The sequence below is a fragment of the Tachyglossus aculeatus genome, chromosome 4 (genome assembly GCF_015852505.1).
Source record: "Tachyglossus aculeatus isolate mTacAcu1 chromosome 4, mTacAcu1.pri, whole genome shotgun sequence".
Lineage (NCBI taxonomy): Eukaryota > Metazoa > Chordata > Mammalia > Monotremata > Tachyglossidae > Tachyglossus > Tachyglossus aculeatus.
Window position 1 is genome coordinate 116901336 of NC_052069.1, and position 19209 is coordinate 116920544.

Here is a 19209-nt window from a genome sequence, read left to right on the forward strand (position 1 = left end):
TTTGTTCTCTGTCTCCCCCTTTTACACTGTGAGCCCACTGTTGGGTAGGGACTGTCTCTATATGTTGCCAATTTGTACTACCCAAGCGCTTAGTACAGTGCTCTGCACATAGTAAGCGCTCAATAAATACGATTGATGATGACGATGTAACTTGCTTGTGGAAGGGGAACATGTCGACCAACTCTGTTACCCTGTATTCTCTCAAATGCTTAGTACAGTGCTCGGCACGCAGTGAGCACTTGATAAATACGACTGATTGATTGACTCACCCGAGGTCAGACAGCAGCCGGGATTAGAACGCAGGTCCTTCTGACTCCCAAGGCCCGTGCTCTATCCACTAGGCCGCCCTACTTCTTCCAGACTATGGCTGTTTTCTGTCTCAGGTGGGAGGGCAACGGGGGAAAGGGTGTGGAGCCAACTGAACGCAGCAGCCAATTCTATAGGAAGCAACTGGCAGGGTTGGTCCTGGGCCATATCAGGAGAGGAAACGGTTGCTCAGATCCCATTTAGCCAGAGAATTTGTGAGTTTATGACCCTCCCACAGAGTGGCTCATTCATTCATTCATTCATTCATTCATTCATTCATTCGTATTTATAGAGCGCTTACTGTGTGCAGAGCACTGTACTAAGCGCTTGGGAAGTACAAGTTGGCAACATATAGAGACAGTCCCTACCCAACAGTGGGCTCACAGTCTAGAAGAGGGAGACAGAACAAAACAAATTAACAAAATAAAATAGAATAAATATGTACAAATAAAATAGAGTAATAGATTCCCTCAGTGGTGAATCTGTCCATCTCTGCCTTTACCTCATCTGCAAAATGGAGATGAAGACGGGGAGTCCCATGTGGGACCTGGACAGCGTCGAACCTGACTAGCTTGTTTCTGCCCCAGTGCTTAGCACAGTGTTGGGCACATAGTAAGTGCTTAAATACCAAAAGACATAACCTTGAGAGCCTACAGGGAAGTCCAGCACTGCCCTTGAAACAGCTGAGACACTTGGGGATCTCGGCCTGCAACTTTAAATACCACTTCCTCCCCACCTCCAAAGTCCTAGGTTGTCCCCCATGCAGGGCTCACGACACGGCGGTAGCAGCGAACCGTTTCTTTATTGCCGACTGCTCAACTGGCGGGGTGGGATGGCCTGCCCGAGTGGTGAAATCTGGGCCGGACCCTTTCCGCCACTGACTCAGGTGGAAGAGAACTGCCAGGGAAAGCACCGGGATGGCCCTGGACTGCATCCCACGGCTCCCAGGAGCAGGGCTGGGTGAGGGCCAGCTGAGCTTCACCTCCCCGCACGGTAAAGTCTCCGCCGCCCCAGCCCCCCGGGGAGTCCCTACGCTCACCCATCCCCAGCTCAGGCGGAGCTAAACTTGAGCAACGCCTTGCCCCGGCCTGCCGCTGCTCAGCCTTGACGGGAATAAATAGCTCAGCTCCAGGCGGCCCAGATCTCCTCCGGCCCAAGGCAGGTCAGCTGCTGCAGGGAGAGCGAGGCTGGCTTCGGCCCCAGCCAGTTATTTTGGGCACAAGACAGAACCGAGCTCTGCCCTCGCAGCAACCTCTGAGTGAAAAGCAACCGGCCTCGGAGCTAAATGGGTTTGAAAACTTAACGGACTGGGGTGGAGGTAGGAGAGCCAAGTGGGAAGATGGAAGGAAGGCGAAAGGCAGGTGCCAGGGGAGGTAGCCACTCTTCTCCTCCCCGCCCCCTCGGCCCATTCTATCTTGGCTTCCCCGGAGCCCGGGCGGACCCTACCCTCTCCCTGCCAGTTCTGGCCGCCGTGGGGGCCCTCAGTAGGTCTTGGGTGCGGATTCGATGGCTTGCTCCACCCGCTGGTACCAAGGCCGGATCTGGGTGTGGCGCATCATATCGTCGAAGGCCTCCAGGCCCTCCATCACTCGCAGGACACCGTACACCGCCTGGGCAAGGGGAGGAGGAAGGTGAGCCCCGGCTCCGGCCTGAGAGGCAGGGAGGAGGGCTGACCGCCTCTCGCGGTGGGATTCCTGGGGGGGCCCGGGCTGGGAATGTTTGGGAAGAGACGGGGCCCTGGCCAACGGCCAGATGCCGAGTTGGCCCGGTGGGGCACGTTGGGCTTGTTAAAGATGGAGCTGGCCCACCGCACTGGCCCAGTTCCCTCTTTCCCACATCCCCCTCTGGCTCCAGCTCCCCTGAGGAGATCGGCTAAAGGTCCTGCCCCGGAGAAGAAGGCTCCGTCTTGGATCCGAGTCCCGCCGTCCTATCTTCCCGACACGGCCACCGCCCCCACCCTCAATCTTTCTTATCCCCGATTCCTTTCATCCCGAGGACAAGGGCCAGAATCCCCCCACAGTGCTCCCGGTCTCCAGGGAGTCTCCTTACCAGGTCGGCCAGGTTGGGCTCCATCCCCCCCATGAAGAGCCGGTCTTTCCCCACCGCTGCCACCCACTCGTCGGCTGCCTGGTACAGATCTGCCCGGACGTCATCCTGGAGGTGGTGTCTGTGGAGGGAGGAAGACTGTGAGCCCACTGTTGGGTAGGGACTGTCTCTATATGTTGCCAATTTGTACTTCCCAAGCGCTTAGTACAGTGCTCTGCACATAGTAAGCGCTCAATAAATACGATTGATGATGAAGGGAGGGAAGGAGGGAGAGAGGGCCTCCCAAGGCATTAGGCCTACCCGCCCCCCGTTTCCCACTCGCCCACAGAAACACAGCCCCTTCTGCTCCACTGCTGTTCACCAGCAGAGTTCATTCATTCATTCGCATTTATTGAGCACTTACTGTGTGCACAGCACTGTACTAAGCGCCTGGGAGAGTATAATATAACAAAAAACAGGCACACTCCCTGCCCACAACGAGCTAGAGGGGGAGACACACATTAATATAAATAAATAACAGAGGTGAACATAAGGGCTACAGGGCTGGGACGGGGATGAATAAAGGGAGCAAGTCAGGGTGAAGCAGAAAGGAGGGGAGAAAAGGAAAGGTGGGCTTAGTTCCAACACTATTACTCTATTTATTTATTTTACTTGTACATATCTATTCTATTTATTTTATTTTGTTATTATGTTTTGTTTTGTTCTCTGTCTCCCCCTTCTAGACTGTGAGCCCACTGTTGGGTATGGACTGTCTCTATAGGTTGCCAACTTGTACTTCCCAAGCACTTAGTACAGTGCTCGGCACACAGTAAGCGCTCAATAAATACGATTGATTGATTGACACCCCGGAAATGGTCAAGGGGAGAGCCTGGGCCCCGGCATCTAAGGGTTGAGCTTTACCCCCAGGGAGGAAGGCCTAGAAGTTCAGTGGCTTGTTCACCCTAGAAGGCATGTGAGCCCGCTGTTGGGTAGGGACCGTCTCTATATGTTGCCAACTTGTACTTCCCAAGCGCTTAGTACAGTGCTCTGCACACAGTAAGCGCTCAATAAATACGGTCGAATGAGTGAATGAATTTGCCCAGGGGCCTGGAAGGGAGCCCTCAATTTTCTGGGATGGCAGAGCTGGGTCTACCGGGAAGCGCTTAGTACAGTGCTCTGCACATAGTAAGCGCTCAATAAATACGATTGATGATGACCCCATCTCTGGCCTCCGTATCTTTTGTCACTAAGCAGCCCGGCAGGGCGGATCCGGGCCCGGGGGGATCACTGACGTCACCCTTTCCTGGGACACGGGGCAGATGTCTGGGCGGGAGGCACAGGGATGCTTCCCTCTAGACCATAAACTCACTGTGGGCAGGGAATGTGTTGTATTGTAACATCGTACTCGGCCCTAGTGCTCCGTACAGTGCTCTGCACGCCATAAGCGCTCAATAAATACGATTGATTGATTCACTTTCGGGCATCTGTTAGAAGCAGCCTGGCTTGGTGGTGGGAACATGGGCCTGTCTGCTATGTGACCTTGGACAAGTCACTTCACTTCTTTGGGCTTCAGTTACCTCATCGGTAAAATGGGGATTAATAATAATAATAATAATAATGATGGCATTTATTAAGCGCTTACTATGTGCAAAGCACTGTTCTAAGCGCCGGGGAGATTACAAGGTGGTCAGACTGTCCCAAAGGGGGCTCACAGTCTTAATCCCCATTTACAGAAGAGGTAACTGGGGCACAGAGAAGTTAAGTGACTTGCCCAAAGTCACACAGCTGACAATTGGCAGAGCCGGGATTTGAACCTATGACCTCTGACTCCCAAGCCCGTGCTCCTTCCACTGAGCCACGCTGCTTCCCTTCTTCCTCTTCCTCTCGATTAAGAGCGAGAGCCCCACGTGGGACAGGGACTGTGTTCAACCTGATTAATTTGTATCTACCCCAGCGCTTAGAACAGTGCTTGGCACACAGTAAGCACTTAACAAATACCGTTATTATTATTATTGTCCGTCCCATGTTTTGAGAAAGGGTGAGTTCAGTGGGTCTATTCCTCCCGTTCTCCTGCTGCACGGAGCCGCTTCTGGCTCCCCCCGATCGTTTTCACCTGGGCTGGGGAACCCCGATCCTGGCCCCCGAGGGAGGACGGCAACAGCCGCCTAGGCTCAGGGCCGAGAGGGAAGCAGGCCTTCCCGCTCCGGTCCTGGGAAGGCGACTTGCGTCGGGAAGGGTCATCGCGGCTGCCTAACGGCTCCCGGAGATGACCCAATCTCCCCCCGTCACCCCGCCCATTTGAGGCCGAGGCCTCCAGGGAAATTGCCCGGCAGGGGCTGATGGGTTAAATAGTCAATCAATCAATCAATCAATCATATTTATTGAGCGCTTACTGTGTGCAGAGCACTGTACTAAGCGCTTGGGAAGTACAAGTTGGCAACATATAGAGACGGTCCCTACCCAACAGTGGGCTCACAGTCTAGAAGGGAGAGACAGAGAACAAAACATATTAACAAAATAAAATAAATAGAATAGATATGTACAAGTAAAATAGAGTAATAAATACGTACAAACATATATACATATATACAGGTGCTGTGGGGAAGGGAAGGAGGTAAGGCGACGGGGATGGAGAGGGGGAGGAGGGGGAAAGGAAGGAGTGTGGGAAGGCCTCCTGGAGGAGGTGAGCTCTCAGTAGGGCTTTGAAGGGAGGAAAAGAGCTAGCTTGACGGATGTGGGGAGGGAGGGCATTCCAGGCCAGGGGGATGGCGTGGGCCGACGGCGGGACAGGCGAGAACGAGGCCTAACGGTGAGTCCCACCTTGCCGGAAAATCCAGTCATTCCCAAATGGATCCCAGGTTGGGGAGAGACACATATCCTCCCCCAAGACCCTTCACCCCAACCTGGGCCCTGCCGACCCGCAGCCCTCTCCCCCTACCTGCTCTTGAGTCTCTTGCTGATGAAGAACATGGCAGCAGCCCCGAAGTACTTGGCGAAGGCCCCCTCCACCGGTCCAAACTTGCCCTCGTGGACGATGTAGCTGAAGGAGGCCAGGGCCTCGCCCGGCGTGCGATAAACGTTGGGGGAAATCAGGTGGACTAGCCAGTCGTCCGCCCATTTGCGCCATTTCATCTCCTCCCTGCGGGCAGTAACGGTTCAGTGCCGCAGCTCCAGCCCAGGGCCTCACCCGCCCTCACCCCCTCTCCGACCTGGACTCAAAGTTCCCCGGGGCCTCTCTCGAGAAGGATGGAGAATTTCTTTTTCTGGCCCCCCCGGAAGGCCCACCCCCCACCCGGAAACCTGTCTGAGAAGGCCCACCTGCCTGCTCCATCAATCAAAAGTATTTAATGAGCACCTCCCGGGAAAGAGCAATTGAGTACCTGTCCGCCCTCTGGTCCTGCACACAGTAAGCGCTCAATAAATACGATTGATTGACTGGTCCGGAACTCCCTCGCCCTTCAGAGCCGACAGACCATCACTCTCCCCACCTTCGAAGCCTTATTAAAATCTCATCTCATTATTAAAAGCCCTCATTTCTGTTACTCCCCTTTTCTTCTGTGTCACCTAGGCACCTGAATCTGTGTCCTTTAAGCACTTGATCTTCACCCCACAGAACATATGTACACGTAGTAGAGAAACAGCGTGGCTCAGTGGAAAGAGCCCGGGCTTTGGAGTCAGAGATCATGGGTTCAAATACCGGCTCCGCTGACTGCCAGCTGCGTGACTTTGGGCAAGTCACTTAACTTCCCTGTGCTTCAGTTACCTCATCTGTAAAATGGGGATTAAGACTGTGAGCCCCACGTGGGACGACCTGATCACCTTGTAACCTCCCCAGTGCTTAGAACAGTGCTTTGCACATAGTAAGCGCTTAATAAATGCCATTATTATTATTATATGTATATATCTACAGTTTACTTTAGTGTCTGTCTTGCTGTCTAGATTATAAGGTAGAGAATGTCTACCGACTGTTTTTTTAAAAAAACTGCTATTTTTACTATGTGCCAGGCATTGCACTAAGCACTGAGGTAGAAACGGCCAAATCGGGTTGGACACAGTGCACCTTCCCACATGGGGCTCAGAGTCTTAAATCCCCATTTTACAGATAATAATAATAATAATAATGGCATTTGTTAAGCCCTTACTATGTGCAAAACACTGTTCTAATCAATCAATCATATTTATTGAGCGTTTACTGTGTGCAGAGCACTGTACTAAGCGCTTGGGAAGCACAAGTTGGCAACATATAGAGACGGTCCCTACCCAACAGTGGGCTCACAGTCTAGAAGGGGTGGAATGAGGTAACTGAGGCTCAGAGAAGTGAAGCGACTTGCCCAAGGTCACCCAACAGACAAGCGGCGGAGCCAGGATTCGAACCCGATCCCTCTGACTCTCCAGCCTGTGCTCTATCCACTAGCCCATGTCGCTTCTCGCTGTTGTGTCGTTCTCTCCCGAGCGTTTAGGGCCGTGCCCTGCCACGGTAAGCGCTCAATAAATACCACTGATCGACTGAGCGAGAAGCACCGTCCCTTCTTCCAAGGCGTTCGCAGCCTACTAGTCCCCCAAAGCAGGCTACCAATCAATCTGCGCATCAGGCAGAAACTCCTCACCCTGGGCTTCAAGGCTGTCCATCCCCTTGCCCCCTCCTACCTCACCTCCCTTCTCTCCTTCTCCAGCCCAGCCCGCACCCTCCGCTCCTCCGCCGCTAATCTCCTCACCGTACCTCGTTCTCGCCTGTCCTGCCATCGACCCCCATTCCACGTCCTCCCCTGGGCCTGGAATGGCCTCCCTCTGCCCATCTGCCAAGTTCGCTCTCTTCCTCCCTTCAAGGCCCTACTGAGAGCTCACCTCCTCCAGGAGGCCTTCCCACACTCAGCCCCTTCCTTCCCCTCCCCTTCGTCCCCCTCTCCATCCCCCCCATCTTACCTCCTTCCCTTCCCCATAGCACCTGTATATATGTTTGTACATATTTGTTACTCTATTTTACTTGTACATATCTATTCTATTTATTTGATTTTGTTAGTATGTTTGGTTTTGTTCTCCGTCTCCCCCTTTTAGACTGTGAGCCCGCTGTTGGGTAGGGACTGTCTCTATATGTTGCCGACTTGTACTTCCCAAGCGCTTAGTACAGTGCTCTGCACACAGTAAGCGCTCAATAAATACGATTGATGATGATGACGATGATGATGAGCAGGGACTAAAATGAGGCTTGGAGTATCCTCTCGCCCTTTGTGGTTCGAGGAGATCTTTCGCTGCCGCCACCCCCCTGCCCCCGGGGCCACCCGGTTTCCCCCGGGGTGGTCCGGTCCGGCCCCAGCCCCACTCACAAACGGGCTTCCTTCCCAGAGTAGACGTGCTGGTTCTCCTTCTCGTCCAGCATGAGCCAGTACTTGTTTCCGTACTCGGTCACCTCCTTGCCCCGCTCGTTCACAGTCTTCATCGGCGGGTAATACGTGATGATCTCCTCCAGGCTCTTCCTCCTGGATAAGAGGCACACGCTAGCTCGTATCCCTCCTCTCCCCGAGTGGTCTCCGAAGACGGACAGACGACTCACCTGGCTTCTGGATCCCTCGTGGTGAGAACTATGGGACTTGTTAAGCGCTTACTAAGTGCCAGGCACTGTTCTAAGCGCGGGGGTAGATGCCAGTTAATCCGGTTGGATACAGTCCCTGTCCCACATGGGGCTCACACTCTTAATCTTAATCACACTCTTAGAGAAGCAGCGTGGCTCGGTGGAAAAGAGCCCGGGCTTTGGAGTCAGAGGTCGTGGGTTCAAATCCCGCCTCTGTCAATTATCAGCTGTGTGACTTTGGGCAAGTCACTTAACTTCTCTGAGCCTCAGTTCCCTCATCTGTAAAATGGGGATGAAGACTGTGAGCACCCCCCCTCTGTGGGACAACCTGATCACCTTGTAACCTCCCCAGCGCTTCGACCAGTGCTTTGCACACAGTAAGCGCTTAATAAATGCCATTATTATAAGCGCTTAGTACAGTGCTCTGCACACAGTAAGCGCTCAATAAATACGATTGATTGATTGATTGTCTCCCCCTCTTAGACTGTGAACCCACTGTTGGGTAGGGACTGCCTCTATATGTTGCCAACTTGTACTTCCCAAGCGCTTAGTACAGTGCTCTGCACACAGTAAGCGCCCAATAAATACGACTGATTGATTGATTGATTGATTAATCCCCATTTTAAAGATGGGGTAACTGAGGCGCAGAGAAGTTAAGCGACTTGCTGAGGTCATCCTAGAGGCAGGGGGATGGCCCTGATGACCTCTTTCTCTAAATTTTCACTCGGCCGGAGGACGGGGCTGCCACCTTACCCTGAAACCAGGTACGTCTTCATGGCGCTGATGATCACCGAGGAATCGTTAAGTTGCTGTAAAAGACGACCAGAATCCAGTTTAGAGCAACTCCCCAAACACCCCCGAGAACATAGAGTGATGGAGTCTCAATAATAATGACGACATCATTTTGCTACTTAAAATGTGTCAGGCTTACTGTTCTACACTCTAGGGTGGAGAAGCAGCGCGGCTCAGTGGAAAGAGCCCAGGCTTTGGAGTCAGAGGTCACGGGTTCAAATCCCGGCTCCGCCAACTGTCAGCTGTGTGATTTTAGGCAAGTCTGTGCCTCAGTTACCTCATCTTTAAAATGGGGATTAAAACCGTGAGCCCCCCCGTGGGACAACCTGATCACCTTGTAACCTCCCCGGTGCTTAGAACAGTGCTTTGCACATAGTAAGCGCTTAACAAATGCCGTTATTAGTCAGCTGTGTGACTTTGGGCAAGTCACTTCACTTCTCTGTGCCCCAGTGACCTCACCTGTAAAATGGGGATGAAGACTGTGAGCCCCATATGGGACAATCTGATCACCTTGTATCCGCCCCGGCGCTTAGAACAGTGCTTTGCACATAGTAAGCGCTTAACAAATACCAACATTATTATTAGTAGTAGCAGTAGTAGTAGTAGTAGTAAGAGCTTAACAAATACCATTATTATTATTATACATGTTGCTCACAGTCTAAGTAGGAGAACAGGTATTGAATCCCCATTTTACAGATAACTGAGGCACAGAGAAGTGACTTGCCCAGCAGGCAAGTGCTCCGCACACAGTAAGCGCTCAACAAAGATGACTGAGTGAATGAATGAAAAGTGGCAGAGCTGGGATTAGAACCCAGATCCTTCTGACAGTAGAAGGGGAGAGACTATTGTCCTTTCAATTCGGGGCAAAAAGTATCCCCCAACACCATGGCAGCCAAGGGGCCCCGGGGCGGGGTGAACCCCCTGAGTTTTCTGAAAAGGACACTCACCAGAGAGCCGCTCCCGTGAGCGAGTAAGATGGGGACCTTCCTGTAGGAGGAGAACTTAATCTCCCGCCGCATGACGGGGTTGACCTCCACCACGTCGTAGGGCAGCCCGTGGAAGTCCAGGAAGGCCCGCACTTTGCTGCAGAAGGGACAGGTCTTGTACTGGTACAGGGTGAGCCGCAGCCGGCCCTCCGCGTGCTGCTGGCGAAACCGATCGTATTTATTGAGCGCTTACTGTGTGCAGGGCACTGGACTAAGTGCTTGGGAAGTTGGCAACATATAGAGACGGTCCCTACCCAACAGCGGGCTCACAGTCGAGAAAACCACGCGCGGGTCACCGGCTCCGCTGGGACGCCCCTTCCCCTTGACCCAACTGCCCCCATCCCGCCTGGGCTCCTCCATCCCTCCCTCCCACCTCTTTCTCTGTCCTTCCCTCTCCTCTGTCCCTCCTTTCCCCACCTCTCCCCATTGGCAGGGATAATAATAATAATTATTATGCTACTTGGTAAGCACTTACTATGTGCCAGGCACTGTTCTAAGCACTAGAAGCTAGTCAGGTTGGGCACAGTAAAAGCTCCGTCCCCAAAGGGCTCACACTCTCTGTCCCTCCTTCCCCCACCCGTTCCCAGTGGCCAGGAGCTGGCAGGGATAATAACTAATAACAATTATGGCACTTGTTAAGCGCTTACTATGTGCCAAGCACTGTTCTAAGCACTAGGGTAGATCAATCAATCAATCGCATTTATTGAGCGCTTACTGTGTGCAGAGCACTGGACTAAGCGCTTGGGAAGTCCAAGTTGGCAACATATAGAGACAGGCCCTACCCAACAGTGAGCTCACAGTCTAAAAGGGGGAGACAGAGAACAAAACCAAACATACTAACAAAATAAAATAGATAGATACAAGTCAATCAGGTTAATAATAATAATAATGGCATTTATTGAGCGCTTACTCTGCGCTACTTATTTTATTTTGTTGGTATGTTTGGTTCTGTTCTCTGTCTCCCCCTTTTAGACTGTGAGCCGACTGTTGGGTAGGGACTGTCTCTATGTGATGCCAATTTGTACTTCCCAAGCGCTTAGTACAGTGCTCTGCACATAGTAAGCGCTCAATAAATATGATTGATTGATTGATTGATTGATTGCAAAGCACTGTTGTAAGCGCTGGGGGGGTTACAAAGTGATCAGGTTGTCCCACGTGGGGCTCACAGTCTTAACCCCCATTTTACAGATGAGGGAACTGAGGCCCAGAGAATAATAATGGCATTTTTTTAAGCGCTTACTATGTACAAAGCACTGTTCTAAGCACTAGGGTAGATACAAGTCAATCAGGTTAATAATAATAATAATAATAATAATAATAATAATAATGGCATTTATTGAGCGCTTACTCTGTGCAAAGCACTGTTCTAAGCGCTGGGGGGGTTACAAAGTAATCAGGTTGTCCCATGTGGGGCTCACAGTCCTAACCCCCATTTTACAGATAAGGGAACTGAGGCCCAGAGAATAATAATGGCATTTTTTTTAAGCGCTTACTATGTACAAAGCACTGTTCTAAGCGCTGGGGAGGTTACAAGGTGATCAGGTTGTCCCACGGGGGGCTCACATTCTTAACCCCCATTTTACGGATGAGGTAACTGAGGCCCAGAGAAGTGAAGCGACTTGCCCAAAGTCACACAGCTAAGTGGGGAGCTGGGATTTGAACCCATGACCTCTGACTCCAGAGCCCGGGCTCTTTCCACCAAGCCACGCTGCTTCTCACACACAGGTTGGACACGGGGGGCTCTCACACTCTTAATCCCCATTTTACAGATGAGGTAAGGGAGGCACAGGGAAGGGAAAGTGACTTGTCCAAGGTTGGCAGACGGGTGACAGAGGCGGCATTAGAACCCGGGTCCTCGGACCCGGGGAACGAGGAAAAATGGGGAGAGGGAGAAGCAACAGCATGGCGTAGTGGACAGAGCACGGGCCTAGACCATGAGCCCGTTTGGAGGTAGGGACCGTCTCCATCTGTTGCCGAATTGTACTTTCCAAGCGCTCAGTCCAGTGCTCTGCACACAGTATGCGCTCAATAAATACGATTGAAAGAATGAATGAAAAGGTCACGGGCTCCACCGCTAGTCTGCTGGGTGACCTTGGGCAAGCCATGACTTCCCCGTGCCTCAGTTCCCTCATCTTTCCAAATAGGGATGGAGACTGTGAACCCCATGGGGGACAGGGAGACTGTGTCCAACTCATTCAATGGTATTTACTGAGCGCTTACTGTGTGCAGAGCACTGTACTGAGCGCTGGGGAAGGTCAAGTCGGCAACATAGGGGGGACGGTCCCTACCCAACAACGGGTTCCCAGTCTAGAGCTCGATTTGTTTGCTACCATCCCAGCGCTTAGTACAGTGCCTGGCACATAGTAAACGCTTAGCAAATACCATCATCACTATGGTGAGGGGCCGGTTGGGGTCCTTAGAGAAGCAGCACGGCTCGGTGGAAAGAGCCCGGGCTTTGGAGTCAGAGGTCGTGGGTTCAAATCCCGGCTCCGCCACTTGTCAGCTGGGTGACTTTGGGCAAGTCACTTCACTTCTCTGGGCCTCAGTGACCTCATCTGTAAAATGGGGATGAAGACTGTGAGCCCCCAGTGCGACAACCTCATCACCTTGTATCCCCCCCCTCCCCACAGCGCTTAGTACAATGCCTGGCACAAAGTAAGCAGTTAGCAAATGCCATCATCGTTATTGTGAGGAGGAGGGACTGATTGGGGGGTCATTCATTCATTCAATCGTATTTATTGAGCGCTTACTGTGTGCAGAGCACTGTACTAAGCATCTGGGAAGTACAAGTCGACAACATATAGAGACGGTCCCTACCCAACAGTGGGCTCACAGTCTAGAAGGGTCCTTAGAGAAGCAGTGTGGCTCGGTGGAAAGAGCAAGGGCTTTGGAGTCGGAGGTCATGGGTTCAAATCCCGGCTCCGCCACTTGTCAGCTGTGTGACTTTGGGCAAGTCACAACTTCTCTGGGCCCCAGTTCCCTCATCTGTAAAAGGGGGATGAAGAGTGTGAGCCCCCCGTGGGACACCCTGATGACCTTGTATCCCCCCCAGCGCTTAGAACAGTGCCTGGCACGTAGTAAGCGCTTAGCAAATACAATCATCATTACGGTGAGGAGGAGGGGCCGGTTGGGGGTCCTGAGAGAAGCAGCATGGCTTGGTGGAAAGAGCCCGGGCTTTGGAGTCGGAGGTCATGGGTTCAAATCCCAGCTCCGCCACTTGTCGGCTGTGTGACCTTGGGCAAGTCACAACTTCTCTGGGCCCCAGTTCCCTCATCTATAAAAGGGGGATGAAGACCGTGAGCCCCCCGTGGGACACCCTGATGACCTTGTATCCCCATCCAGCGCTTAGAACAGTGCCTGGCACATAGTAAGCGCTTAGCAAATACCATCATCATTACGGTGAGGAGGAGGGGCCGGTTGGGGGTCCTTAGCAAAGCAGAGCGGCTCAGTGGAAAAAGCCCGGGCTTTGGAGTCGGAGGTCATGGGTTCAAATCCCAGCTCCGCCACTTGTCGGCTGTGTGACCTTGGGCAAGTCACAACTTCTCTGGGCCCCAGTTCCCTCACCTGTAAAAGGGGGATGAAGACTGTGAGCCCCCAGTGGGACAACCTCACACCTTGTACCTCCCCCCCAGCGCTTAGTACAGTGCCTGGCACAAAGTAAGCAGTTAGCAAATGCCATCATCATTACTGTAAGGAGGAGGGACCGGTTGGGGGGGGGGGGTCCTTAGAGAAGCAGCGTGGCTCGGTGGAAAGAGCAAGGGCTTTGGAGTCAGAGGCCACAGGTTAAAATTCTGGCTCTGCCACTTGGCAGCTGTGTGACTTTGGACAAGTCACTTCACTTCTCTGGTCCCCAGTTCCCTCATCTGTAAAAGGGGGATGAAGACTGTGAGTCCCCCGTGGGACACCCTGATGACCTTATATCCCCCCCAGCGCTTAGTACAGTGCCTGGCACATAGTAAGCGCTTCTTAGTACAGTGCCTGGCACATAGTAAGCGCTTAGCAAATACCATCATCATTACGGTGAGGAGGAGGGGCCGGTTGTGGGTCCTTAGAGAAGCAGAGCGGCTCAGTGGAAAGAGCCCGGGCTTTGGAGTCGGAGGTCATGGGTTCAAATCCCAGCTCCACCACTTGTCGGCTGTGTGACCTTGGGCAAGTCACAACTTCTCTGGGCCCCAGTTCCCTCATCTGTAAAAGGGGGATGAAAACTGTGAGCCCCCAGTGGGACAACCTCACACCTTGTAAAACCCCCCAAAGCGCTTAGTACAGTGCCTGGCACAAAGTAAGCAGTTAGCAAATGCCATCATCATTACTGTGAGGAGGAGGGACCGGTTGGGGGGTCCTTAGAGAAGCAGCGTGGCTCGGTAGAAAGAGCCCGGGCTTTGGAGTCGGAGGCCACGGGTTAAAATTCTGGCTCTGCCACTTGGCAGCTGTGCGACTTTGGACAAGTCACTTCACTTCTCTGGGCCCCAGTTCCCTCATCTGTCAAAGGGGGATGAAGACTGTGAGCCCCCCGTGGGACCCCCTGATGACCTTGTAGCCCCCCCCAGCGCTTAGTACAGTGCCTGGCACATAGTAAACGTTTAGCAAATACCATCATCATTACGGTGAGGAGGAGGAGGGGCCGGTTGTGGGTCCTACGAGAAAAATTGTGGCTCAGTGGGAAGATCCCGGGCTTTGGGGTCAGAGGTCATGGGTTCAAATCCCGGCTCCGCCACTGGTCGGCTGTGTGACCTTGGGCAAGTCACAACTTCTCTGGGCCCCAGTTCCCTCATCTGCAAAAGGGGGGTGAAGGCTGTGAGCCCCCCGTGGGACCCCCTGATGACCTTGTATCCCCCCCCAGCGCTTAGTACAGTGCCCGGCACATAGTAAGCGCTTAGCAAACGCCCTCCTCCTCGCCGTTTGGTTCACCTCCGGGTGGGGTGTGTGGGCTCGGAGCTCCGGGGTCCTCGGGTGGCAACGCAGGGCCTGGTAGAGGCCCAAGGCGCCTCCCAGGGCCAAGGCCAGCCCGGGCAGCCGCCCAGCCCTCCGGGAGCCGGGCCCGGACCGCAGGGAGCGGCTGGGCCTCCAGCCCAAGGGACCCATGCAGGGGCCCATGCAGGGGCCCATGCAGGGGCCCAGGCGGCGCCCCATGCACCGCCCCATGCACCGTGATGCAGCCGCTGCAGCCATTCCCAGCATCTCTGCGACCGCCGGCTGACAAACGCGCCGGCGGCCACGACAACCAAACAAAAAGGCCGACACCTCGCCCTTAAAGGGGCCGTGCCCTCCCTGGGCACCTTGGAGGACGCCCCCGGTCCCAACGGCTTTTGTCCTTTTTTAAAAAAAAATGACATTTATTAAGCGCTCGCTATGTGCAAAGCACCGTTCTAAGCCGGGTTTTACAGCCCTGACTGCTGCTTAGGTTGCTGCCACCAGGATCTCTCCTCCCCTCTTTGCATTTTTTCACTACAACTTTTGTCTTTTTTTTTAAATGATGGCATTTATTAAGCGCTCACTATGTGTAAAGCACCGTTCTAAGCCGGGTTTTACAGCCCTGACTGCTGCTTAGGTTGCTGCCACCAGGATTTCTCCTCCCCCTCTCCATTTTTTCACTGCAACTTTTGTCTTTTTTTATGGCATTTATTAAGCGCTTACTACTACTACTACTACTACTACTACTACTACTACTACTACTACTACTACTACTACTACTACTATCATTTGTTAAGCGCTCTCTATGTGCAAAGCACCGTTCTAAGCCAGGTTTTACAGCCCTGACTGCTTAGGTTGCTGCCACCAGGATCTCTCCTCCCCTCTTTCCATTTTTTCACTACAACTTTTGTCTTTTTTTTTTAATGATGGCATTTATTAAGTGCTCACTATGTGCAAAGCACCGTTCTAAGCCGGGTTCTACAGCCCTGACTGCTTAGGTTGCTGCCACCAGGATTTCTCCTCCCCCTCTCCATTTTTTCACTACAACTTTTGTCTTTTTTTATGGCATTTATTAAGCGCTTACTACTGCTACTAATAATAATAATGGCATTTGTTAAGCGCTCTCTATGTGCAAAGCACCGTTCTAAGCCGGATTTTACAACCCTGACAGCTTAGGTTGCTACCACCAGGATCTCTCAATTTTTTCACTACAACTTTTGTCTTTTTTTTTTAATGATGGCATTTATTGAGCACTCTCTATGTGCAAAGCACCGTTCTAAGCCGGGTTTTACAGCCCTGACTGCTTAGGTTGCTGCCACCAGGATCTCTCCACCCCTCTCTCCATTCACTACAACTTTTGTCTTTTTTTTTGAATGGCATTTATTAAGCGCTTACTACTACTACTACTACTACTACTACTACTACTACTACTAATAATAATAATGGCATTTGTTAAGGGCTCTCTATGTGCAAAGCACCGTTCTAAGCCGGGTTTTACAGCCCTGACTGCTTAGGTTGCTGCCACCAGGATTTCTTCTCCCCTCTCTCCATTTTTTCACTACAACTTTTGTCTTTCTTTTTAATGGCATTTATTAAGCGCTTACTATGTGCAAAGCACCGTTCTAAACCGGGTTTTACAGCCCTGACAGCTTAGGTTGCTGCCACCAGGATTTCTCCTCCCCTCTCTCCATTTTTTCACTACAACTATTGTCTTTTTTTTAAAATGGCATTTATTAAGCGCTTACTATGTGCAAAGCACCGTTCTAAGCCGGGTTTTACAACCCTAACAGCTTAGCTTGCTGCCACGAGGATTTCTTCTCCCCTCTCTCCATTTTTTCAATGGCATTTATTAAGCGCTTACTATGTGCAAATCACCGTTAAAGCCGGGTTTTACAGCCCTGACTGCTTAGGTTGTTGCCACCAGGATCTCTCCTCCCCTCTCTCCATTTTTTCACTACAACTTTTGTCTATTTTTTTTAATGATGACATTTATTAAGCGCTCACTATGTGCAAAGCACCGTTCTAAGCCGGGTTTTACAACCCTGACAGCTTAGGTTGCTGCCACCAGGATTTCTCCTCCCCCTCTCTATTTTTTCACTGCAACTTTTGTCTTTTTTTAATGGCATTTATTAAGCGCTTACTACTACTACTACTACTACTACTACTACTACTACTACTACTACTACTAATGGCATTTATTAAGCGCTCTCTATGTGCAAAGCACCGTTCTAAGCCACGTTTTACAGCCCTGACTGCTTAGGTTGCTGCCCCCAGGATCTCTCCTCCCCTCTCTCCATTTTTTCACTACAACTTTTGTCTTTTTTCTTAATGATGGCATTTATTAAGCGCTCACTATGTGCAAAGCACCGTTCTAAGCTGGATTTTACAGCCCTGACTGCTTACTGCTGCCACCAGGATTTCTCCTCCCCCTCTCCATTTTTTCACTACAACTTTTGTCTTTTTTTATGGCATTTATTAAGCGCTTACTACTACTACTACTAATAATAATGGCATTTGTTGAGCGCTCTCTATGTGCAAAACACCGTTCTAAGCCGGGTTTTACAGCCCTGACTGCTTAGGTTGCTGCCACCAGGATCTCTCCTCCCCTCTCTCCATTTTTTCACTACAACTTGTGTCTTTTTTTTTTAATGATGGCATTTATTGAGCGCTCTCTATGTGCAAAGCACCGTTCTAAGCTGGGTTTTACAGCCCTGACTGCTTAGGTTGCTGCCACCAGGATTTCTCTTCCCCTCTCTCCATTTTTTCACTACAACTTTTGTCTTTTTTTATGGCATTTATTAACCACTTACTACTACTAATAATAATGGCATTTGTTAAGAGTTTACTATGTGCAGAGCACTGTTCTAGGCGCTGGGGGAGGTACAAGGTGATCAAATTGTCCCACGGGGGGCTCACAGTCTTAATCCCCATTTTACAGATGAACACCGTTCTAAAACGGTTTTTACAGCCCTGACAGCTTAGGTTGCTGCCACCAGGATTTCTTCTCCCCTCTCTCAATTTTTTCACTACAACTTTTGTCTTGTTTTTTAATGGCATTTATTAAGCGCTTGCTCTGTGCAAAGCACCGTTCTAAAATGGATTTTACAGTCCTGACAGCTTAGGTTGCTGCCACCAGGATTTCTCCTCCCCCTCTCCATTTTTTCACTACAACTTTTGTCTTTTTTTTAAATGGCATTTATTATGCACTCACTATGTGCAAAGCACCATTCTAAACCGGGTTTTACAGCCCTGACAGCTTAGGTTGCTGCCATGCGGATTTCTTCTCCCCTCTCTCCATTTTTTTACTACAACTTTTGTCTTTTTTTGTGGCATTTATTAAGCGCTTACTACTACTACTAATGGCATGTTAAGCGCTTACTATGTGCAGAGCACTGTTCTAAGCGCTGGGGGAGGTACAAGGTGATCAAATTGTCCCACGGGGGTTCACAGTCTTAATCCCCATTTTACAGATGAACACCGTTCTAAGCCGGGTTTTACAGCCCTGGCAGCTTAGGTTGCTGCCACCAGGATCTCTCCTCCCTTCTTCCATATTTTCACTACAACTTTTGTCTTTTTTTTTAATGGCATTTATTAAGCGCTCTCTATGTGCAAAGCACTGTTCTAAACCGGGTTTTACAGCCCTGACTGCTTAGGTTGCTGCCAGCAGGATTTCTTCTCCCCTCTCTCCATTTTTTCACTACAACTTTTGTCCTTTTTTATGGCATTTATTAAGCGCTTACTACTACTACTACTACTACTACTACTACTACTACTACTACTACCGGCATTTGTTAAGCGTTTACTATGTACACAGCACTGTTCTAAGCGTTGGGGGAGGTACAAGGTGATCAAATTGTCCCACGGGGGGCTCACAGTCTTAATCCCCATTTTACAGATGAACACCGTTCTAAGCCGGTTTTTACAGCCCTGACAGCTTAGGTTGCTGCCACCAGGATTTCTTCTCCCCTCTTTCCATTTTTTCACTACAACTTTTGTCTTTTTTTTTTAATGGCATTTATTAAGCAATTTCTATGTGCAAAGCACCGTTCTAAGCCGGGTTTTACAGCCCTGACAGTTTAGGTTGCTGCCACGAGGATTTCTCTTCCCCTCTCTCCATTTTTTCACCACAACTTTTGTCTTTTTTAATGGCATTTATTAACCGCTTACTACTACTACTAATAATGGCATTTGTTAAGCACTTACTATGTGCAGAGCACTGTTCTAGGCGCTGGGGGAGGTACAAGGTGATCAAATTGTCCCACGGTGGGCTCACAGTCTTAATCCCCATTTTACAGATGAACACCATCTTCTAGAGAAGCAGCGTGGCTCAGTGGAAAGAGCACAGGCTTTGGAGGCAGAGGTCATGGGTTCAAATCCCAGCTCCACCAACTGTCAGCTGTGTGACTTTGGGCAAGCCACTTCACTTCTCTGGGCCTCAGTTACCTCATCTGTAAATGGGGATTAAGACTGTGTGCTTAATAAATGCCCTCAGTACATCGCCCTAACTTGCTCCTTCATTTATCCTCCCTCTCAATTGCACAGCACAAATGTATACATCTGTAATTTATTTATCTATTTATTTAGATAAAATTGTTTTAGATAGAAGATGTAGAAGGGAGT

The 19209-nt window shown here is 50.9% G+C and overlaps 1 protein-coding gene across 3 annotated transcripts; it reads right to left on the minus strand.

The window, feature by feature from the left end:
• Positions 1–1089: 1089 nt before the first annotated feature.
• Positions 1090–14856, minus strand: PTGES2 (prostaglandin E synthase 2). 3 transcript variants are annotated; one of them, XM_038744800.1, is made up of 7 exons: positions 14587–14856; positions 9640–9837; positions 8654–8709; positions 7656–7808; positions 5270–5470; positions 2356–2473; positions 1090–1916 (listed from the first exon to the last, which is right to left on the minus strand). In XM_038744800.1, exons 1-7 carry the CDS (start codon positions 14854–14856, stop codon positions 1788–1790), a joined length of 1125 nt encoding a protein of 374 aa, XP_038600728.1. In that variant the 3' UTR covers positions 1090–1787. The 3 variants fall into 3 exon arrangements, with proteins under 3 accessions (XP_038600728.1, XP_038600729.1, XP_038600730.1); XM_038744801.1 differs by having other exon boundaries at positions 9640–9834; positions 14587–14840; XM_038744802.1 differs by lacking the exon at positions 9640–9837 and having other exon boundaries at positions 14587–14828.
• Positions 14857–19209: the final 4353 nt, after the last annotated feature.